This window comes from Dipodomys merriami, unplaced genomic scaffold (genome assembly GCF_024711535.1).
Source record: "Dipodomys merriami isolate MVZ:Mamm:240054 unplaced genomic scaffold, mDipMer1.0.p SCAF_63, whole genome shotgun sequence".
Lineage (NCBI taxonomy): Eukaryota > Metazoa > Chordata > Mammalia > Rodentia > Heteromyidae > Dipodomys > Dipodomys merriami.
The window spans coordinates 7,398,692-7,421,243 of NW_027206213.1; the positions used below are offsets into that span (position 1 = coordinate 7,398,692).

Consider the following 22,552-nt stretch of genomic DNA (forward strand, 5'->3'; position numbering starts at 1 on the left):
AATGCAGATCAGGACCTCTGATACTCGATATAAGGGATTTATCAATGCACCAAACCCCAGTTCTTTAACTGCTTTTATTTTATTTTATTTTTTTTTTTTTTGGTACTGGGGATCGAACCCAGGACGTTGCACTTGCTAGGCAAGTGCTTTGCCACTGAGCTACATCCCAGCCCCTTTAACTGCTTTTAATATTAATATTTGTATATAAGTTTTACCTATCATCATTCTATGTGGATTCTGCAAATTTACTCAGTAGGCTTTTTGCAGGCAAGAAATTAAGTTTGCAGGGTAACGCATTGTATGCATAAGTTACTTTGTTGAATGGCAACTCCTTTGTACAACTACTTAAAAAGATAATAATAATATTTTTTAAAATTGTAGTTGGATAAGATAATAGTATAATTTATTTTTGCTGATTTGTACTACCATTTATGGTATTTAAAATTAGTATTTTACCAATAAAATAAAAATTAGCATATTGGCCAGTTTCTTGACTATAGACTGTGTAACTTTTAAATAATTTACAGATAATTTAAATGTGAGTAATCACCAAAACTATTTTCTCTTATTTTGTAGTTGAAACATTGTAGTCGGTATATTCATGATTTATTTCCATCACTTATCAAAAATTTGGATCCTGTACCACTTAGACATCTCCTTAATTTGGTCTCCGCTCTTGAGCCAAGTGTTCATACTGAACAGGTAATCTGCATAGAAATAATGACAATTTTTTTCTTGTTAAATAACAGTTTACCTTGCTACTGAGATAACTTCACTAGTAGCTTATTTAATTATTTCAATTATATTAGTATTTACAACAGTGTTGATTAAGAACTTCCATTTTTTAATTTCTCTTTTTAAGACATTGTACTTGGCGTCCATGTTAATTAAAGCATTGTGGAATAATGCATTGGCAGCTAAGGCTCAACTCTCCAAACAGAGTTCTTTTGCATCTTTATTGAACACTAATATTCCCATTGGAAATAAGAAAGGTTAGTAAAATGCATTTTTAAATTTTGAAATTGTTTAAAGTTTGAGACTATGACTGAGAATTGAAAGTATTTTCTGCTAGTATAGGTTGATCATTCCTATCTGAAAATCCTAAGTTCAAAATTATCAAAAATTCACAGCTTTTAGTTGGGTATTGATGGCTCACACCTGTCATCCTAGCTATTAAGGCAGCTGAAGCCAGCCTGGGTAGGAAAGTCAGTGAGACTACTATTTCCAATTAACCACCCCCTTCCCCTTGGAAATGGAGCTATGGCTCAAGTGTAGAGCATTTTTAGTCTTCAGCCTAACAGGTCAGAAATATCACTCAGGCCCTGAGTTTAATCCTCAGGACCTGTACTCCCTGTTTCAAACCCAAAATTTACAACTTTTGAAGGAAGATATGATGCCAGTAGTAGAAAAGATCCAATATGCAATATGAGGACTAAGCTTTTCAGATAAGAGTCACTCAACTTACACTGTCTAAAGTTTTGTTTCTAATGTAATATAGACTATATATGGAAGTAAAAATGTTGTTTGTTACTGGTTTTGGTTTACCCTTCAGGTAAAGGATGATAATAAAGCTTCAATCTTTTCTTTTCTTCTACAAAACAGTCTGCAGCCATGTGTCAGTGTTAGCCATTACTTCAAATAATTTTTCTGGCTCACACTTCTTCCCTTTCTGGGACTCTCCTATGTTATGTTTCCAGAGTCCTGAAAGTTGGGTATTGACAAAAATACAGTTGTGGCCAGGCGCCAGTGGCTCTTGCCTGTAATCCTAGCTACTTAGGAGGCTGAGATCTGAGGATTGCTGTTCAAAGCCAGCTGAGGCAGGAAAGGCCATGAGACTCTCATCTCCAATAAACTACTCAGAAAAACCAGAAGTGGCAATGTGGCTCAAGTGGTAGAGTGCTGGCCTTGAGCACAGAGGCTCAGGGAGAGTGCCCAGGCCCAGAGTTCAAGCCCCAGGAATTGGGGGTGGGGTGGGATGAAGGCTTTGCACTGGCAGCTCACACCTGTAATCTTAGCTGTTCAGGGGGCTGAGATCCTAGGAACTCTAGGCAAGAAAGCCTGTGTGAAGCTTTTTTTTTTTTTTTTTTTTTTTTTTTTTTTTGTTGGTCATGGGGCTTGAACTCTGGGCCTGGGCGCTGTCCCTCAGCTCTTCAGCTCAAGGCGAGCGCTCTACCACTGGAGCTACAGCACCACTTCCCTGTGTGAAGCTTTTACATATACAATTAACCACCCAAAAACTGAAAGTGGAACTGTGGTTCAAAGTGTTACTAGTGATTGCCTTGAGCTCAAAAGCTCAGCAACATTGGGGTCTGGGAAGGTGGCTCAGTGGTAGAGCGCTTGCCTTGCATGCATGAGGCCCTGGGGTTCGATTCCTCAGCACCACATAAGATAAAAGAAAAAAAGCCAGAAGTGGCTCTGTGGCTCAAGTGGTAGAGCACTAGCCTTGAGCTGAAGAGCTGAGGGACAGCACCCAGGCCCAGAGTTCAGGCCCCACAACCAGACTCCCCCCCCCCAAAAAAAAAAAAAAAAGCTCAGCAACAGTGTCCAAACCCTGAGTTTAAGCTCTAACTAAGACTGACAAAACCAAACACAACAACAAAAACATCTTTCTGTAGAGATTTTTCTTTTTGCCAGTCCTGGGGCTTGAACTCAGGGCCTCAACATTGTCCCGGAGCTTCTTTTTCTCAAGGTTAGCACTCTACCTCTTGAGCCATAGCACTACTTCTGGTCTTTTCTGATTATGTGGTACTGAGGAATTGAACCCAGGGCTTCATGCATGCTAGACAAGCACTCTACCACTAAGCCACATTTCCAGCCCTGTAGAGATTTTTTTTTTTGTCTGTCATGGGGCTTGAACTTTGGGCTGGGTGCTGTCTCTCAACTCTTCAGCTCAAGGCTAGTGCTCTATGATTTGAGCCATAGCACCACTTCTGGTTTTCTGAGTGGTTATTGGAGATAAGAGTCTCAGGGCTTTCGTGCCCGGACTGACTTTGAACCAGGATTTTAAGATCTCAGCCTCCTGAGTAGCTAGGATTACAGGTGTGAGCCACCAGCACCCGGCTAGATATTTTAAAGATTAGAACATTTTTTTTAACATGTCATATGCTTTCTGTGTATCCTTTTTTTTTTCTTAGGCTGGTAATTGGGCCTGCACTAGGGCTTTATACTCTCTGTTGACTTTTTTATTCAAGGCTGGTACTCTACCACTTGAGCCATACTTCCACTCTGACTTTTTGCTGATTATTGGAGCTTAGTGTCTCTCAAAATTTTCTGCCTCTGACATAGAACTAAAATTCTCAGATACAGTCTCACTAGGATTACAGACAATGAGTCACTCACCCCAACTCCAAGGACTTTTCTAAACTGTGACATACTTGAACCCAGCTTATGTCTACTGACACTACATACTATTCTAGGGTTTTTTGAGTTAGCTCTCACAACTTTAAGGTTTTCCCATTGTGTCTTGCTTACTGTGTTTTATGTTTACTATGTTTTTATGTTTACTGTGTTTTATTACACTGGTCCAAAGAAGCTCAGTGACTTAGAATGTTTCCTTCCTGTTTTTTACTTTTTCTTCAGAGGAGGAAGAACTCAGAAGAGCAGCCCCATCTCCTTGTAAGTTGTGTCTTAGATATGCATGAACAGTGACATAATTTTGGTGATCTTTGGGTAATTACTTTTATATAGTAATATGTTAGTATTAGAGTCATATATTTCACTTTGCAGCCTAGACACAAATCTTAAACCAGTTAAACATTTTACCTCTTTTATTCCTCCTTTCCCTCCTTGTTGGAAGGATTAAATACTGAGCCTCCAGCTTGCTAGACAAGTGAACTACGTATCATTCCTTCCCAGTGACCAGCACCTCCATCCTTTTAAGAAATAATTAGCAAATGGGGCTAAATGTAGTGGCACACACCTGTAATTCTAGCTACTAGGGTGTAGAGATTTTGGTTTTAGGTCAACTGGTGCAAAAGTTAGAGGGACCCTATTTCAAAAACAAGGCAGGCCTGGTGGTACATTTCTGTAATCCCTGTTACTCAGGAAGTGGAAGTAGTATAATCTCAGTCCAGTGTGGACTGGAGAAAAGCCAAGATGCTAAAAAGCACAAGATTTGGGAGTGTGGCTGAAGTTGTATTTACAAAGTGTGAGGCCCTAAATTCATTCCCCATTAGAACCATCTGACCTATCCAAAACCTTGTCTACTAGGCAAACATTAATATAAATTAGAATTAAAAAATTTAAAACTTACTTTGTATAGGGTCACCTGCAGCAAGTCCTCAAAGCAGTGATAATAGTGATACACATCAAAGTGGAGGTAGTGACATTGAAATGGATGAGCAGCTTATTAATAGAACCAAGCATGTGCAGCAGCGACTTTCAGACACAGAGGTATGTAAATAGATTTTGCCCTATTAACAGGATTTGAAATATTTCCATCTTGTTTATTATTTGTATTGGGAATATAAACATAATCCTTGTGGAGTCTTCCCTTTGGGTGCTTTGGACATTGAAGTTTTAGTTCCATTTTGTATTGTTCAAAGAAGGACATTACTATATAGGAGAGCTGTTTAGAAAAGCACAATATGTCCATATCAATTATGTTTTTCTTTCTAATTTAAAATTTTCAATGTATTTGTTTATGAATACAGGAATCCATGCAAGGAAGTTCTGATGAAACTGCCAACAGTGGTGAAGATGGAAGCAGTGGTCCTGGTAGCAGTAGTGGACATAGTGATGGATCTAGCAATGAGGTCAATTCTAGCCATGCAAGCCAGTCAGCTGGGAGCCCTGGAAGTGAGGTACAGTCAGAAGATATTGCAGATATTGAAGCTCTTAAAGAAGAAGATGAAGATGATGATCGTGGCCATAGTCCTCCCAAAAGCAGTTGTGGAACAGAGCTTCGAAACAGAAAGTTAGAAAGTCAATCAGGCATTTGCTTAGGGGAATCCCAAGGTCCATCTGAAAGAAATGGGACAAGCAATGGAACGGGAAAGGACTTAGTTTTTAACACTGAGTCTTTGCCATCAGTAGATAACCGGATACGAATGCTTGATGCCTGTGCTCATTCTGAAGACACAGAACATGATATTTCAGGGGAAATGAATGCTGCTCACATAGCACAAGGTTCTCAGGAGTCTTGTATCACACGAACTGGGGATTTCCTTGGGGAGACTATTGGGAATGAATTATTTAATTGTCGCCAGTTTATTGGCCCACAGCATCACCACCACCATCACCATCACCACCACCACCACCACCACCACCATGATGGGTAAGCCTGTTTAAAAATAAAATATTTACCCTATATTTCATTTGGGAAAGTATTATAGCTACTTCTTAAGTCTATTTACTTTTGATTAATGCTATTCAATAATAATAATGCAAAGAGATAAATGCAACTCAAACATAGGTAATATTAAGCTTTGTAGTGTGGGGACATGTAAAAAAAGCAAAATTAAGCTCTCACTATTGTCTCAATGTAGATTACTTGGTTACAAGGTTCCTGAGTTAAATCCTCAGCACTGCAGAGGGAAAATAAAGTCCATTTCCATAAAAATCAATTTTTGTTTTGAAGGCAGCAGGGCCTGGACACCGGTCCTCAGCTTTTTTGGATTAAGATTAGTACTTAAACTACAGCTCTACTTCAGGGGTTTTTGTGGTTACTTGGAGATAAGAGTTGCAGGGACTGCCCTGGCTGGTTTGAACCATGATTCTTAGATTTCAGCCTCCTGAGTAGCTAGAATTACAGGCATGAGCTATCTGCCCTTAGCTATACCCAGTGTTTTTTTTTGTTTTTCATTTTCTTCCTTAATAAAGACCAGTCTCAGTATTCCCCATGTGTGGTTTTCTTTTTGCTTTTTTTTGGGTCTGTCATGGGGCTTAAACTCTGGACATGGATACTGTCCCTGAGCTCTTCAGCTTAAGGTGAGCACTTTACAACTTGAGCCACAGCACCACTTCTGGTTTTCTGGTCGTTAATTGGAAACAAGAGTCTTACAGACTTTCCTGGATGGACTGGCTTTGAACCACAGTCCTCAGAGCTCAGCCTCCTGAGTAGCTAGGATTACAGGTGTGAGCCACCAGCGCCCAGCTTCCATGTGTGTGTTTTGAGTCTGTTTTTAGAGCTGAAAATTAGACCAGGTACTATTAGCTTACAGCTATATACCCACTCAGGAGGCTGAAATCTGAGGATTGCAGTTTGAAACCATCTCAAGCAGGAAAATCCATGAGACGCTTATCTCCAATTAAATACCAAAAAAACTGGAACTGGAACTATGCTAAAGTAGTAGAACAATAGATCTGACCAAAAAAAGAAAATAAAATCTCAGGCATAGTACCCAGGCCCTGAGTTCAAGCCCTAGGCACCCCCTCCAAAAAAAGAAACTAAAATCTCTTTCTACTTCCCTCCCCCTCCTCTCCCCCTTTCCCTCTCTCCTCTTCCTTCTTCTACCTCCCCGCTCTATGGACTTTTATATATTAGGTAGGCAAGTAATGTATTATTGACCTGTATTCCTATCCCCCATTAGTTGTATAATTTATATTTATAGCATATCTCCTATTTTGTTAGACCAGTGACTTTAAATGTGTAATTGCTACATATGCTTAGTGGCTGTTATTTTGCACAGCATAGTTTTAAATCTTCAACTCCAATAATTTTCTGAAAGCAGATGTAAAATCACTTGTGGAAACATCTAATCTTGGTGATGAAAGGGAAATTTTACATCACTTAATTTTAGGATATTAATGTGTATGAACAGTTTCTTTTTATTATTTGTAAAATCCACACATAGTATTTTACAATAAGTGCTTCTATTCCTCTGATATTATATTGGACAAAGTACTTAAATTAGTTACTTTTAACTTTGTAACCTACAAAATGATAACCATAGTACCTATCTCATGAATTTTATTATAAGGATTTTATAAGCTAATGTAATTGTGGAAATAAATGCTCATTAAACGTTACTACTGTTTATTGTTGCCATTAGAAGTAATATGTGAATTAAAGGTGAAATATGAACTTATGGTTTTTTTTTTTGTCAGTTGTGGAGCTTGAGCTCTGGGCTTGGGCGCTGTCACTGTGCTCTTCAGCTCAAGGCGGGTGTTCTAGCGCTTGAACCACAGCGCCACTTCTGTTTTTCTGGAGATAGAAGTCTTTCTTGCCTGGGCTGGCTTTGAATTGTGATCCTCAGATCTCAGCCTCCTTAGTAGCTAGGATTACAGGGGTGAGCCACTGGCACCCAGCTGAATGTATGATTTTATCAGGATGAATTTCACAAAAGTATAGTTTGCCAGACTTTCCAAAATTCCATTTAGTAGCTTTCATGAGCAGTAAATCCATATGTATTATTTTATTTTCTCTTTTTGTAAAACATGTATTCTTATTTTTTATTTTGGTGCTGGTTCTGAGGCTTGAACTCAGGGGCTGGGCTTTTTTTTTGCTAAAGGCTAGTGCTCTACTACTTGAACCACAACTCCACTTTTAGCTTTTTGGTAGTTAATTAGAAATGAGAGTCTGATAGACTTTTCTTCCTGAGCTGTCTTTGAATCATGATCCTCAGATCTGAGCCTCTTGAGTTGCTTGGATTACAGGCGTAAGACAGCAGTGCTCAGTTTCCTCTTTTATTCTCCATTATGTCAAAGGCAGTGTTTCTTAATCTTGACAATATTGGACCAGATAATTTTTGGTCTTGAATCCACAGCAATGAGGCTGTTGCTTTGTGCGCTATAGCATGTTTAACAGTATACTTACCTCTTATCAATCTCTAGATGCTAGCAGCATTCCTTTACTTGTAACAACAAATATGTCTACATAATTTTTTACTATTACTAGTTTTTGGTGGGTCTGGAGATTGAATCAGGACCCTTGTGCATGCTAAGTAAATGTTCTACCATTGAGCTGTATATTCAGCTCAAAAATTATCTTTGAAGACATTTTAGTTACCAGTAGGGACATTTGGAAATCAGCCCTGATTGTTTAATGTCTGATATTATGGGTGTTACATTAAAAATTGATCCCAGAATTCTTTATCAATTACAGTATTCCAAAGCAATTAACTTCATTGTTTAACTTAGTTGTGATATATTCAGTTCAGAAAATCACAGTATGTCCTTTAGTCTTGATACTCAAGTAAAAAGAATACCATTAGATTTTATAGGTCTACTCTGTAAGACGTAATGATTTAATTTTTTTAAAGCCCTTTCTGTTTTCTGTGCATATTGTTGCTTGTACGTCTCTAAATCAACGCTAAAATTTTATGTTATTTTGTTACTACTTGTCACTATATCCTTTAGAGTACACAGTGAAGTGTGTTTTAGAAATGATTTTATTGCTTAGTATACCTTTCTTAAGTTAAAGAAAATTCATTGGGAGACAATTTCTGCATATTAAATCCAAGGTTTTGTACATGCTGATTTGCGTCACATCACTTTCAGTACTTCCAAATTAATATTAAGTGCTATTGTAGCCTTAAATTGGAATATTTTTCTGTAATTACAGAAATTTATTTGGTTTTATAGTTTTATGAATAAATTAAATGAATGAAAGCAAACTGAATGGTTTTATATTGTAACTTTGAGTTTATAGAATAATAGCTACCAGTATATTGACCTTACCTAAAAGTTTTCTTAGAACTAGTTATGTGTGTATGTGTATAACTCATTAGACAATTTGAAAGACTTTATATCTAGCTGTCTTGCTGTCTATCTAGTAAAATGTAATATGGGTGTATATTATAAAATTGTAAAATTGTAACATTTAGAATTTTGCAGCTTTTTTATTTTTGTGCTAGACTTGGGGTTAGAACTGCTGTCCCTCAGCTTTTTTTGCTGAAGTCTAGTGCTCTACCACTTGAGCCAGAGTTCTACTTCTGACTTTTTGGTGGTTAATTGGAGTTAAGATTCTAACTTATTTTCTGCTTTGAGCCATGATCCTCAGATCTCAGCTTCGTGAGTAGCTAGGATTTCAGGCATGAGCCAGTAGCATTCTACTCTTGGTAGGTTTTTCTTTTTTTCTTGGAATGGGAGGGTGACTAGTGGAGATTGGATTTTAGACGAGCACTCTACCACTTGAATCATGCACCTCGTCCGTTTGCTTTTTCAGTTTGTTTTTCTCAAAGTCTTGTGATTTTGCCTAAGACAGCTTTGATCTATAGTCTTTTTTTTTTTTTTTTTTTTTTGCCAGTCCTAGGGCTTGAACCCAGGGCTTAGGTGCTGTTCCTGAGCTTCTTTTGCTCAGGGCTAGCACTCTACCACTTGAGCCACAGCACCACTTCAAGCCTTTTCTGTTTATGTGGTACTGAGGAATCGAACCCAGGGATTCATACATCTTAGGCAAGCACTCTACCACTAAGCCACCTTCCAGCCCTGATCTATAGTTATTTTACCTCTGCTTTCTGAGTAGCTAGGACTGCAAGTATGTTCCTTCATAGTACTTAGCCTTCTTTGTAGTTTTGTGTTGAAGCTGTCAGGATCCCATGTTAGAAAACTTTTGATTCCTTGCACCTCTTCTAGAATTGAATAGCATAGTTGTGTTTCTGATTTTGTTGTAATTTGTGCCAAATATTTTAAGAGAATAAAGTCCCTCCCTAAAGTTTGTGATTTCTCTGTTACAGGCATATGGTTGATGATATGTTAAGTGCAGATGATGTTAGTTGCAGTAGTTCGCAGGTCAGTGCAAAATCAGAAAAAAACATGGCTGACTTTGATGGTGAAGAATCTGGATGTGAAGAAGAATTAGTTCAAATTAATTCACATGCAGAACTAACATCTCATCTCCAACAACATCTTCCCAATTTGGCATCTATTTACCATGAACATCTTAGTCAAGGTAAGATTTTATGGTAAACTATTATGTTCTTGAAAACAGACAATTTATTAAATTGTTTAAAAGAATTTACAGTCAGTAGTATTAGTGAATTTCTATAGACAAAATGACTTAATACATGACAATTTGCTTTCCAAGACAATGAAATTATTATAAATATTCAATCATGAATGTAAGGAATTTTTTTGTGTGTGTGGAAGGTGCCAATACTGGGGCTTCAACACAGGTCCTGGAACTGTTCTTCAGCATTTTTTGCTCAAGGCCAACATCTCCTACTTGACTCACATCTCTTCCTCCAGCTTTTTTGGGTGATTTAAGTAGAGATAAGAGTCTCGCAGTGGTCTTTTCTTGATCATGCTGTCCTCAGATCTCAGCCTTCTAAGTAGCTAGGATTGCAGGCATGAGCCATTTGTGTCTGCATATGGCCTCTGTTTTTATAAAAATCAGAGATGTTCAGCTGGGAAAGAATGAAAATTAATAAGTAAGAAAATTACATAGATATTTTAGAAAATACTTAGCTACATTCTATTTTATTCTCAGAAATCTTAGAACCTAAATGTAATTGAGCATACATCATCATTTTGTATGATCTGTACATATGAAATGTGTACATTGGGCAAATCTATATAAACAAAGTAGATTTGTACTTACCTGATGATAAAAAGAATTGGAAAAAATAAGGAGATTAACGCTGCTAAAGAGTAAGTTCTTTCCTTTTTGGTGATGAAAATGTTGGATAAAAGATTATTCTTTTTTTTTTTTTTTTTTTTTTTTGTCGGCTGTGGGGCTTGAACTCTGGGCCTGGGCACTGTCCCTCAGCTCTTCAGCTCAAGGCGAGTGCTCTACCACTTGAGCTACAGTGCCACTTCCGGTTTTCTGGTGGTTTATTGGAGATAGGAGTCTCACGGTCTCTCTTGCCCGGGCTGGCTTTGAACCGCAATCCTCAGATCTCAGCCTCCTGAGTAGCTAGGATTACAGGCGTGAGCCACCAGCGCCCGGCTGATAAAAGATTATTCTAATCAATCAAAATTGATCTTAGTAGAACATAATCACACACAGACAAATGGAGAATTAAAAAGGTTAAAAAGCAATAGAGTCAGCTGTGGGGGTGCATATCTATACTCTAGCACTTAAAAAGAGTCTGAAGGTGCCAGGTGCTGGGCTCACACCTGTAATCATACTCAGGAGGCTGAGATCTTAGGATCATGGTTCAAAGCCAGCCTGGGCAAGAAAGTGCCTGAGACTAATTAACCACCAGAAAACTTGAAGTGGTGCTGTGGCTCAATGGTGGAGCACTAGCCTTGAGTGAAAGAGCTCAGGGACATGGAAAAGCTGTTTAAAAACAAAACAGTGGGGACTGGGAAGTTGGCTCAGTGGTAGAGTGCTTTCCTTGCATTGATGAGGCCCTGGATTTAATTCCTCAGCAGAAAAAGCAGGAAGTGGTGCTGTGGCAGGTGGCAGAGTGCTAGCCTTGAGCTGAAGAGCTGAGGGACAGCACCCAGGCCCAGAATTTAGGCCCCCACAACTGACCAAAACAAACCAAAACAACAGTGAATTTCAGGCAAGCACTCTACCACTAAGCCACACTCCCAACCCCGACAACAGTGTATTTCTGATTATTGTATCACACATATTCAAGTACTTAAAAATATGATTTTTTTTTTTTTGGGTCCAGTCATGAGGCCTGAACTCTGGGCCTAGGCGCTGTCCCTCAGCTCTTCAGCTCAAGGCTAGCGCTCTACCACTTGAGCCACAGTGCCACTTGCGGCTTTTTTCTTTTTGCTTATGTGATGCTGAGGAATCGAACCCAGGGCCTCAGGCATGCAAGGCAAGTGCTCTACCACTGAGCCACCTTCCCAGCCCCAAAATCTGATTTTTTATAATAGAATTTTTTAATTGAATTTGAATATTTTGGATAAGTCATACCCAATAAAAATTGTTTGCTTCATGCTAATCTAGGGTAATAAAAGACCAGACGGAAAAGAATATCTAGGCAAATATAAATTGGTTAAGGAATTATTTCTAGCAAATTACCTTCTTTATGCTTGAATTGAGTATCCGACATTTACATGCAGTTCTCTTAATAAGTGAAAAATATTAGTCATATTTATAAATAATGGAAATATTTACTTTACTAACACTAAAAATCTTTCATAAATTAAATAATTGCTTGAATCCTACAATTTTGTGTTCTAGGAGAAGTTTTTTTTTTTTTTTAAGGAGAAGCTTTATTTTTAAACTTCTCTTTTGATTTGTTCACTTTATTAGTGCTCTAATTCTAACTTTCATTCAGCTGTATTCCTCTATAGTGTGCTATGTTTTGCCCCATCAGGACCTGCTGTTCATAAACATCAATTTAACAGTAATGCTGTGACAGATATTAATTTGGATAATGTTTGCAAGAAAGGAAACACTTTGTTGTGGGATATAGTGCAAGATGATGATGCAGTAAGTAATGTAATAAATCCAGAATTGCACAAAATTACAGCAAAACGATTGGAATAAATAATAACCTATGTATATACATTTTTTTCAGGTTAATCTTTCTGAAGGACTCATAAATGAAGCAGAGAAACTTCTTTGTTCTTTAGTATGTTGGTTTACGGATAGACAGATTCGAATGAGATTCATTGAAGGTTGCCTTGAAAATTTAGCAAACAACAGGTAAAGAGGAAATTTTAAAAATGTTTATATAGTTGTCATAGTTCTTATGACATAATTCTTTCTGATTAGGTATCTTGTTTTTATATTTTAATGTGCCTTTGTTAATGTTTTAAATATTTATGGTTTTTATACTAAGGTTAAAACGACTTACAGTTGTCAATATTTTCTTGGTGGTGGTTTTTTTTCATCATTTTTCAGAATCCTTAAGATCTCCAACACTGAACAAAGGAATAATAATATTTTTTGATGCTGGGAATATAGTTGTGATGACTTTGTGTTTAAATTGCAGTTATATGCCTTGAACCTGTCCTGTGCTATATATAAAGAAAGTTAAATCTGAAGTGAATGAAACTTTAAAATGGACACTTTAGAACCAATATTGTGTCTCCGTGTGGGTGAAACTTTTGTCTCAGCTTCTGTAGTATTAACTATATACATGAAATGTGTATAGTTCTCATATGTCACTCATACTTCAATAAATGATGAGCCAAATGCTGGGAGGATGAATTAAGAGGGTCCAGTGTTTGAGGCTATCTGGGGCTATGCAATGAAATAGACAAAAAGGAGAAAATGTTTGTAGACTGTGTATCTGACCAGACATTGATGACAGAAAATAGAAGGAACTAAAAAAATTGAATAGCAAAAAAACCACATGAGTAACATTAGAGTATCTAAATAGAGATGTCTCAAAAGAAGGTATACAATTCTGGCATGGGTGGCTCACTCCTATAATTCTTAGGTACTGGGAAAATTAAGAACAGGATTATTGAAGTTTGAGACCAGGCTGGGTAGAGAGGATTCAGTCATTCAGCAGTATAACTTCAGCCTAGCAAGCCTGAGGCTCTTTGTTCAAATCCTCCAGTTCTTCCACCTCCAAAATAAAAACAAAAGCGAAGGTCCAACAAGTTTAAGAAAATGCTCCTTATCACTAGTTATCATTAGGCCAATGTAAATAAAAACAATGAAATATCACCTCAGAACCAGAAGAATCATTGTTTTCAACCTCATATAGTGACTGAAGCCTGTAATACTAGTTTACTTGAGAAACAGATCAGAGGATTGTAGTTTGAATCTTTTCCCTTTCCTGGAGTTTAATTTACTTACTTTTGGTTGGTTGTAGGGCTTGAAAGCTCTGGGCCTGGGTGCTGTCCCTGAGCTCTTCAGCTTAATGTGAATGCCATACCACTTGAGCCACAGTGACACTTCTTGTTTTCTGGTTGTTAATTGGACATAAGAATCTCATGGGCGGGGACTGGGAAGGTGGCTCAGTGGTAGAGCGCTTGCCTTGCATGCCTGAGGCCCTGGGTTCATTCCTCAGCACCATATAAGCAGAAAGAAAAAAAGCCAGAAGTGGTGCTGTTGCTCAAGTGGTAGAGTGCTAGCCTTGAGCTGAAGAGCTGAGGGACAGTGCCCAGGACCAGAGTTCAGGCCCCACAACCGGACCCAAAGGAAAAAAAAAAAGAAGAATCTCATGGGCGGGGCTGGGAAGGTGGCTCAGTGGTAGAGTGCTTGCCTTGCATGCATGAGGCCTTGGGTTCGATTCCTCAGCACCACCTAAGCAGAAAAAGCTGGAAGTGGCACTGTGGCTCAAGTGGTAGAGCACTAGCCTTGAGCTGAAGAGCTGAGGGACAGCACCCAGGCCAGAGTTCAGGCACCATGACTGGCAAAGAATCTCATGGGCTTTCCTGCCTGGGCTTGTTTTGAACCGAAATCCTCAGATCTCAGCCTCCTGAGTAGCTAGGATTACAGATGTGAGGCACGGACACCCAGTGCTGGAGTTCATTTTTATAAAAATTATATGATTAGATGCATATAAACCTCATGCCTTTGTGTTCGTCTCAGGAACATCCTCCTTTGGTCTCACTGTTTGTGAATGCCTAGAGTCTTGTATAATTTATCATTTCCCTGCATATTATATACACTTTTTAGTGAATACTTTTTGATGAGAGGTAATCATTGACATAATTTTTTTTATTGGTGTCTATGCTAATATGGACTATTTACTTTCTGTGAAGCAAAGAAGTAATGAGTTTCTTTCTGAAAAAACTAAGCCAGGGCACTGGTGACTCATACTTATAATCTAAGCTACTCAGAAGGCTGAGATCTGAACATGGCAGTTCAAACCTAGCATGGGCAGGAAAATCTGTGAGATGCTTATCTCCAATTAACCACCAGAAAACTGGAAGTGGCACTGTGGTTCAAAGTGGGAGAGCACTAGCCTGAAACCAAAAACTTAGACACAGCACCCAGACCCTTAGGTCAAACCCAGGCTGGCACACAAAAAAGAGCCACTGCACCACTTTCAGTTTTCTGGTGATTAAGTCAAGATAAAAGTCTCAAGGACTTCCTGCTGGGGCTGCCTTTGAACTATGATCCTCAGATCTCAGCCTCCTGAGTAGCTGGTATTAAAGGTATGAGCCACCAATGCCTGGCAAATACTGTGTTTTGTAGAACAGTTTTCTTAAAATAATGTAGTCTGAATTAGACAAAATGATCCACACATGTATTCAATAATGATGAATAAGCTCTTACCTTTAATCATATATATATATATATATCCACAATAACTTATATTATGGAAGAAAGCAAGAAGAGGTGATGTTGTCCAAGAGAAATGTATTCATTATCTGAACTGTGAAATGACAACCTCTCTGTACAGCACCTTAATAATAACAAAATTTTCAAAAGCTAGGTCAACTACTAATTAAAATTATTTTATTCCATTAGAATCTATGTTTTGCTTTTTCAGATCAGTAGTAATTTCCCTTCGTCTTCTTCCAAAACTGTTTGGTACCTTTCAGCAATTTGGGAGCAGTTATGATACCCATTGGATTACAATGTAAGTTAAAAAAACAAAAATATTTTAAGTTTTTTTACTCCAAAATTTTGAGTTTCAGTTATTTTAATGTTTAAATTATTAATTTGTTGTTGTTGGTGGTGGTCATGGGGCTTGAACTCCAGGCCTGGGAGCTTCCCTTGGATTCTTTTGTTCAAGACTAGTGCTCTACAACCTTAAGCCACACACCCATTTCCAGTTATCTGGTGATGTAAGAATCTTACAGACTTTACTTCCAGGGCTGGCTCTCCTCAGATCTCAGCCTCCTGAGTAGCCAGGATTGGAGTCAGGAGCCACCAGTGCCCGGCAAAATGTTTTATTGCTTTTTGTTTTCCCTTGGGTAGCCCAGCTAGGCTCAAGATCCTTCCTACCTTAGCTTCTTGAGTGCTGGGATTGTAACAATGCTTCACTATACCCTGCTGATTTAAACATGTGCTTAGATTTCTCTGCCATTTAATCCTTTCAAGATAAAGATCCCTTTCAGTAGAACAATCTGAGGATTATTTGTTCCTTTTTTTGTTTTGTGTTTTAGTATAAGAATAATACTATAGCAATTACTACTATGGATTTTAGGGAAATTTTCTATTGTATGTCACAACAATGGAAGCCTCCTTAATAAGATCCAAAATAAGCACTTTCATGCTTTTAATTTTTCTCAACTGAAAGAATTAGTTCTAGAATAACATTAAGATTTTTTTTTTTTTTTTTGGTCTAGTCATGGGGCCTGAGCTCTGGGCCTGGGTGCTATCCCTCAGCTCTTCAGCTCACGACTAGTGCACTACCACTTAAGCCATAGCACCACGTCCAGCTTTTCTTTTTCTACTTACGTGGTGCTGAGGAATCGAACCCACAGCCTCATGTGTGCAAGGCAAGCGCTCTACCACTGAGCCACTTTCCCAGCCCCAAGAATTTTTTTAAAAAAGAATAATGTTGGCACTATTCTTTTGCTCCTTTATTTACATTTATAGAAAATTTATAATGAATGTTAGGAATTCTCACGAAAACATTGGTTTGCTGTAAGAGAACTCTGAACTGTGGTTATCATGAATAATAACAAAAAATTTGTAATAATTGTTTTGTTTTATAACTTCTGTTTTTAAATGGTACTGGGGATTGAACCTAGGATGTTGTACTTACTAGGCAAACGCTGTGCCACTGAGCTACAATCCAGCTACAAATGTCTTCTTTTTTTTTTTTTTCCTTGCCAGTCCTGGGGCTTGAACTCAGGGCCTGGTCACTGTACATGAGCTGAAGGCTAGCACTCTACCACTTGAGCCACAACACCACTTCTGGCTTTTTCTGTTTATGTGATACTAAGGAATTGAACCCAGGGTTTCATGCATGGTAGGCAAGTACTCTACCACTAAGCCACATTCTTAGCCCTAAATATTTTTTTTATTGTGAATTTGTTAGGCTTAATAGCCCTCAACATTTGGTAAACATTATACTGTAAACTCTTTAGTGGCCTGCATTTTAAAATCAGAAAATTTTACCTCTATCTTTTATCAAGTGTTAAGAGGTCAGGTTACTTGACTGAAGCTATGTTGTAGGTGGTTGGGAGCTGGTTTTAAACCTAAGTCTTATTGAATGTTTTCTTTGTCTTTCATTGATGGGACAGAAAAGTGTCTTCTATGCTAAGAATAGAACTATAGTGAATTCATTAGTAATTTATACTAACAATTTGGGAAATTTCCTACTTGTTTAGATTTTTAGCAGATCTGTTAACTGCTGAATGACATACATTTTGTTAATCATGGAAGTGAGACCCTGGGATCTTTTGATGTATATATGATTACTTTTATTCTAATGGTCTAAATGATTTTGGAACATACACTGGCATTTCTTTGATTTTAAAAACAGTTATGAGCTTTGTCCCCTGGGCATAGTGGCTCACGCTTCTAATAGCCAGAGGCAGCAGAATTATGGGCTGAAGGCTAACCTCTGGGTCATATAAGACCTTATCTCAAAAAATTTTTAAATAAGTAAAGGTATTATTAATAAGTAGTTGGCAAATTAAAGATTCATCCAATAAACATGTGTTTTTCATATACCAAGTGTAGTGTTAAAAGCTGTGATATGACCAACAAAGACCTGTGGATTATTTTTATGGAATGATATATTCTTTTTAATATTAACTGATGTAATAGCAAACTCTATGAAACATTTTATCCTTTTCATATGTATTGAATATTTTGAATTTAAAATATACTTTAAATTCGTAAAAATTAAGGAATATTGTTTTATGTCTTTTCACTATGTAAGTATAAATAATGCTAGTCTTTTTTTTTGTCAGTTGTGGGGCTTGAACTTTGGGCCTGGGCACTGTTCCCTCAGCTCTTCAGCTCAAGGCAAGCGCTCTACCACTTGTGCTACAGCACCACTTACAGTTTTCTGAGTGGTTCATTGCCAGGGCTGGCTTTGAACCGTGATCCTCAGATCTCAGCCTCCTGAGTAGCTAGGATTACATGTGTGAGCCACTGGTGCCAGCTGCTGGTCATTTTTCATAAAATTTTTACACTTGAAATTTTTAAATCTTTTTCTGTCCAAGAATACATTTTGATCATTCACCTCTGTCCTTTTTTTATTTGATTGGTTTTGGAGGCTTCAGCTTAGGGTTTAGGCACTAATCTCTGAGCTTTTATGCTCAAGGCTAGTGCTCTACTACTTTGAAGCACAGCCTTACTTCCATTTTTCTGGTGGTTAATTGGAGATAAATCTCATGGACTTCTCTGTCTGGGCTGGCTTTGATCTTAGGTTCCTGAGTAGTGAGGATTACAGTTATGAACTACTAACACCTAACACTTCTGCCCTTTTTATAATTATTTTTTCTTTAATTGGGCCAGGTGGGCAGAAAAAGAACTGAACATGATGAAGCTTTTCTTTGATAATCTGGTATACTACATTCAAGCTGTAAGAGAAGGAAGACAAAAACATGCACTGTAAGTACCTCTCACATAATTTAAATGGGATTGGCTTTCCCCTGATAGTGTAACTTTTGGGGAGCTAGTTTTGGGACACTTAAAATTTTACACTTACTGGATATTTATAAGAAATTGAGTTATACCTTTGACAGTATGCACGGGACTGTCTGCTCCCTTCAGAGTTTGAATGATTCAGTGGCACAACTGTGGCTCATACCTGTAATCTTAATTACTCAAGAGGTCAAGATCTGAGGATCCTGTTTTGAAGCCAGCTAGGGCTGAAAAGTCCATGAGTCTCTTTGTCTCTAATCATCAAAAGCCTTGAAGTGGTCCCTTGGCCCAAGTTGGTAGAGTGCTAATCTAGAGCAAAACTAAGCTCAGGGGGGCTGGAAAGGTGGCTCAGTGGTAGAATGCTTGCCTTGCATGCATGAGGCCCTCGGTTCGATTCCTTAGCACCACATAAGCAGAAAAAGCCAGAAGTGGGGCTGAGGCTCAAGTGGTAGAGCGCTGGTCTACAGCTGAAGAGCTGGGGGACAGCGCCCAGGCCCTGAGTTCAGGCCCCACAACCAACAACAACAACAACAAAAAAAAAACAAAGCTCAGGGATAGCTCCCAGTCCTGAAGTTCAAGCTCTAGGATTGGGACACACACAAAATAAAAAGTTAGTATTGCAGCCTCAACTTGAATTATGATCTGGAACAGATATTAGAACTTATGATTGGTTATTGTCATTGGCTAAGATGCTCAGAGACTTGTTGAAACTAGAACATACTGTTTCACAGGCACTGATCTTTTAGTGCATGATTCATTGGATTGCTAAAGGAATTCAGATGCAGCCCTGATTGTTATTTATCTCCTACCACCATTCCCAAATCCTTTCATTGACTTTCCATATGAAAGTATATTAGCTTCTTTCTGATATTCTGACTGGCCACAATCTGGCTCTTGTCTACCTCTTCAGACCCATCTTATACTAACACAACTGCCTCTTAAAATTTTAGTTCTTTATTACATATCTTAGCTGTGGTAAATAATGCTGCAATAAACATAGTTGTGCTGGTAGCTTTAGTATGGTCTTGTTTGTGATCATTTGGGTAAATGCCCAAAAGTGGGATTGCTGGGTCATAGGGGAGCTCTATGTATAGTCTTTTGAGGAACCTCCACACTACTTTCCAAAGTGGTTGAACAAGTTTACACTCCTGGCAACAATGCAGTAAAGTAGATGAATGGATCAAGAAAATGTAGTATATATACACAATGGAATTCTATGCCTTCATCAGAAAGAATAACATTGCCCCATTTGTTAGGAAATGGAAAGACTTGGAAAAAATTATATTAAGTGAAGTAAGACAGGCCCAAAGAAACAGGTCCCATGGTTTCCCTTATTTGCAATAACTAGTATATGTCTGAGACAAGCAGAAACGGTCAGATAAGTTGATGTTAGGCAAAATGAACCCCAAGATAAGGATTCAAGTGTTTTTTCTTTCTTGCTATTGTTTCTAATGTATTTATAACATGATTTTTTTGTTGCTTTCTATGTCCCTCCCACAGGGTATAACCCCTGTTTTCACTGTATTTGATGTTGGTATAATTTGGGGAGGGAAAGGGAAAAAACAAATAGTTTAAATAGGGATACAGTGGACCCATTGCAACAATGAGATGTATAAGACGTTATGTCAAAAAATGAACTTTACAACATTGGCCAAGGGGGGGAGGAGAGATGGGAAGGGGAAACAAAGGAGGAGGCAACAATGCTTGATAAGAAATGTACTCATTACCTTGCCTATGTAATTGTAACCCCTCGGTACAGTATTTTCACAATACAAAAAAAAAAAGGATAAAAAATTTTTTAGGGCTGGGAAGGTGGCTCAGTGGTAGAGCGCTTGCCTTGCATACATGAGGCTCTGGGTTCGATTCCTCAGCACCACATAAGCAGGGGAAAAAAAGGCCGGAAGTGGCTCAAGTGGTAGAGTACTCGCCTTGAGCTGAAGAGCTGAGGGACAGTGCCCGGGCCCAGAGTTCAGGCCCCACGACTGGACCCCCCCAAAAAAAATTATTTTTTTTTTTAGAGTTCAGGCCCCACGACTTGATCCCCCTCAAAAAATTATTTTTTTTTAGTTCTTTATAAAATGGCCACAAATGGTTCTCAAAGAATTTTGTAAACTCACCTGTTTAACAGACTTTTATAACAACCCTATATCAATCATTTAATTTGTCATAAATTATGAATGTCAGTTTTCTTATCAGATATATTCTTTAAGAACTTGTTTAGGGAAATGGTATTGATATTTTTTGTTTAAGGGATGTAATAGTACCAGTTACATAAGTCATATAATGAGTTCATTTCTTTTTTTTTTTTTTTTTTTTTTTTTTTTTCTTTTTGCCGGTCATGGAGCCTGAATGCTGGGCCTGGGCGCTGTCCTTAGCTTTTCAGCTCAAGGCTAGCGCTCTACCACTTGAGCCACAGCACCGCTTCCGGTTTTTTCTGCTTATGTGGTGCTGAGGAATCAAACTCAGGGCTTCATGCATGAAAGGCAAGCACTCTACCACTCGGCCACCTTCCCAGCCCATGAGTTCATTTCTTTATGGACAGTATTTTTTACCCTTTCCCTCACTCCTCGTTTTTCTTTCGATCCCCACCCACAAGTTGTCTTTTTTTTTAGCCAGTCCTGGGGGCTTGAACTCAGGGCTTGGGCACTGTCCCTGGGCTTCTTTTTGCTCTAGGGTACAGTCTACCACTTGAGCCACAGCACCACTTCTGGCTTTTTGTTTATGTGGTACTGGAGAATTGAACCCAGGACTTCATGTGTGCTAGGCAAGGCACTGTACCACTAAGCCACATCCTAGCCCCTGACCTACAAAGTTGTATAGTTCATTTTCAACATAATATCTAGTGACTACCACTGCCACATTTGTTTACCTCTCCAAAAGACAGATTAAACAAGACAAAAAGAAAAGAAACAGAAATAGCAACAAAGAAAAAAATGGAAGCTGGGTGCTGGTAGCTCACACCTGTGATCCTAGCTACTCAGGAGGCTGAAGATCCTGAGGATTGTGGTTCAAAGCCAGCCCAGACCGGAATGTCCATGAGACTATCATTTGTGTAACACCACAAAACCAAAAGTAACGCTGTGGCTCAGAGATAGAATGCTAGCCCTGAGCAAAAGAGCTTAGGGCCTGTACCCAGGTTTCAAGCCCCACAACTAACAAAAACAAAAAAATTCTCTTGTTTACATTTCTTGGAGTGCTTTTTAATAGTGTTTTGTATGTCAGAGGCACGTAGGCATTGAACCTTTATGTTTCTTTCCTGAGTATCCTCCTTTCCTCACTGTATGTGTCTAGTGTTGTATATAATTTAATTATGTCCCAGTGTATTTTTAGATTTAGTTTCTACATATGAGAGAAAACATGCTTCATTTATCACTCTGAGCTTGGCTTACCTTACCTAACATGATTTGTTCAGGTCGATTCATTTCCCTGCAAATGACATAATATTATTCTTTCTTAGGGTTATGTAAAATTGCATTTTTTTTTGGGGGGGGTCCAGTCATGGGGCCTGAACTCTGGGCCTGGGCGCTGTCCCTCAGCTCTTCAGCTCAAGGCTAGTGCTCTACCACTTGAGCCACAGCGCCACTTCGGGCTTTTTCCTTTTTGCTTATGTGGTGCTGAGGAATCGAACCCAGGGCCTCATACATGCAAGGCAAGCGCTCTACCACTGAGCCACCTTCCCAGCCCCAAAATGTTTTCTGAAGTTTCTTTTCTTTTTTTGGGGGGGGGGGTTGTCTGGTCGTGGGGCCTGAACTCTGGGCCTGAGTGCTGTCCCTCAGCTCTTCAGCTCAAGGCTAGTGCTCTACCACTTGAGCCACAGCGCCATTTAAATTGTATTCTGTATAGGTACATTTGCAGTGCATCTGATCTGTTTGCATAGTTTGGATATTGTGATTACTGCAGCAATAAATATGGATGTACAAGTGTCTTTGCGATTTTCTGGTTTGTGAAATTCTCAGGAAATGCCCAGAAGTGGTGCATCGATTATTTGTCAGAAAGAGTCTTCTTGTTTAGGCCAAAACCTGGACTGTTCAACCTCCTATTTTAGCTTCCCATCATAGCTAGGATGACAGGAGGGAGTGCTCTAATGCAGTGTCTTCCATTGAGATGAAATCTTGCAGACTTGAATATCCCACCTGATCTGGGTCTCCTCCTAACCTTAGTTCTGCTAACTGGAATGACAGGTGACACTGCAACTAGTTGTTGTGATAGAAATCTTATGAAGTAAAGCTTGGGTTAGCCTTGAACTATGAT

General features: G+C 38.6%; 1 protein-coding gene across 3 annotated transcripts in view; it reads left to right on the top strand.

The window, feature by feature from the left end:
* The window catches only part of LOC138815268 (ubiquitin carboxyl-terminal hydrolase 34), a 204,784-nt gene that overhangs the window by 49,403 nt on the left and 132,829 nt on the right, over positions 1-22,552 (top strand). For all 3 annotated transcript variants that reach the window (XM_070004564.1, XM_070004565.1, XM_070004566.1), the window contains 10 exons: positions 577-702; positions 863-992; positions 3,580-3,615; positions 4,262-4,392; positions 4,653-5,275; positions 9,618-9,832; positions 12,162-12,277; positions 12,366-12,493; positions 15,243-15,332; positions 18,173-18,268. In XM_070004564.1, coding sequence (XP_069860665.1) covers positions 577-702; positions 863-992; positions 3,580-3,615; positions 4,262-4,392; positions 4,653-5,275; positions 9,618-9,832; positions 12,162-12,277; positions 12,366-12,493; positions 15,243-15,332; positions 18,173-18,268 — 1,691 coding nt within the window. The remainder of the gene's footprint in view (positions 1-576; positions 703-862; positions 993-3,579; positions 3,616-4,261; positions 4,393-4,652; positions 5,276-9,617; positions 9,833-12,161; positions 12,278-12,365; positions 12,494-15,242; positions 15,333-18,172; positions 18,269-22,552) is intronic.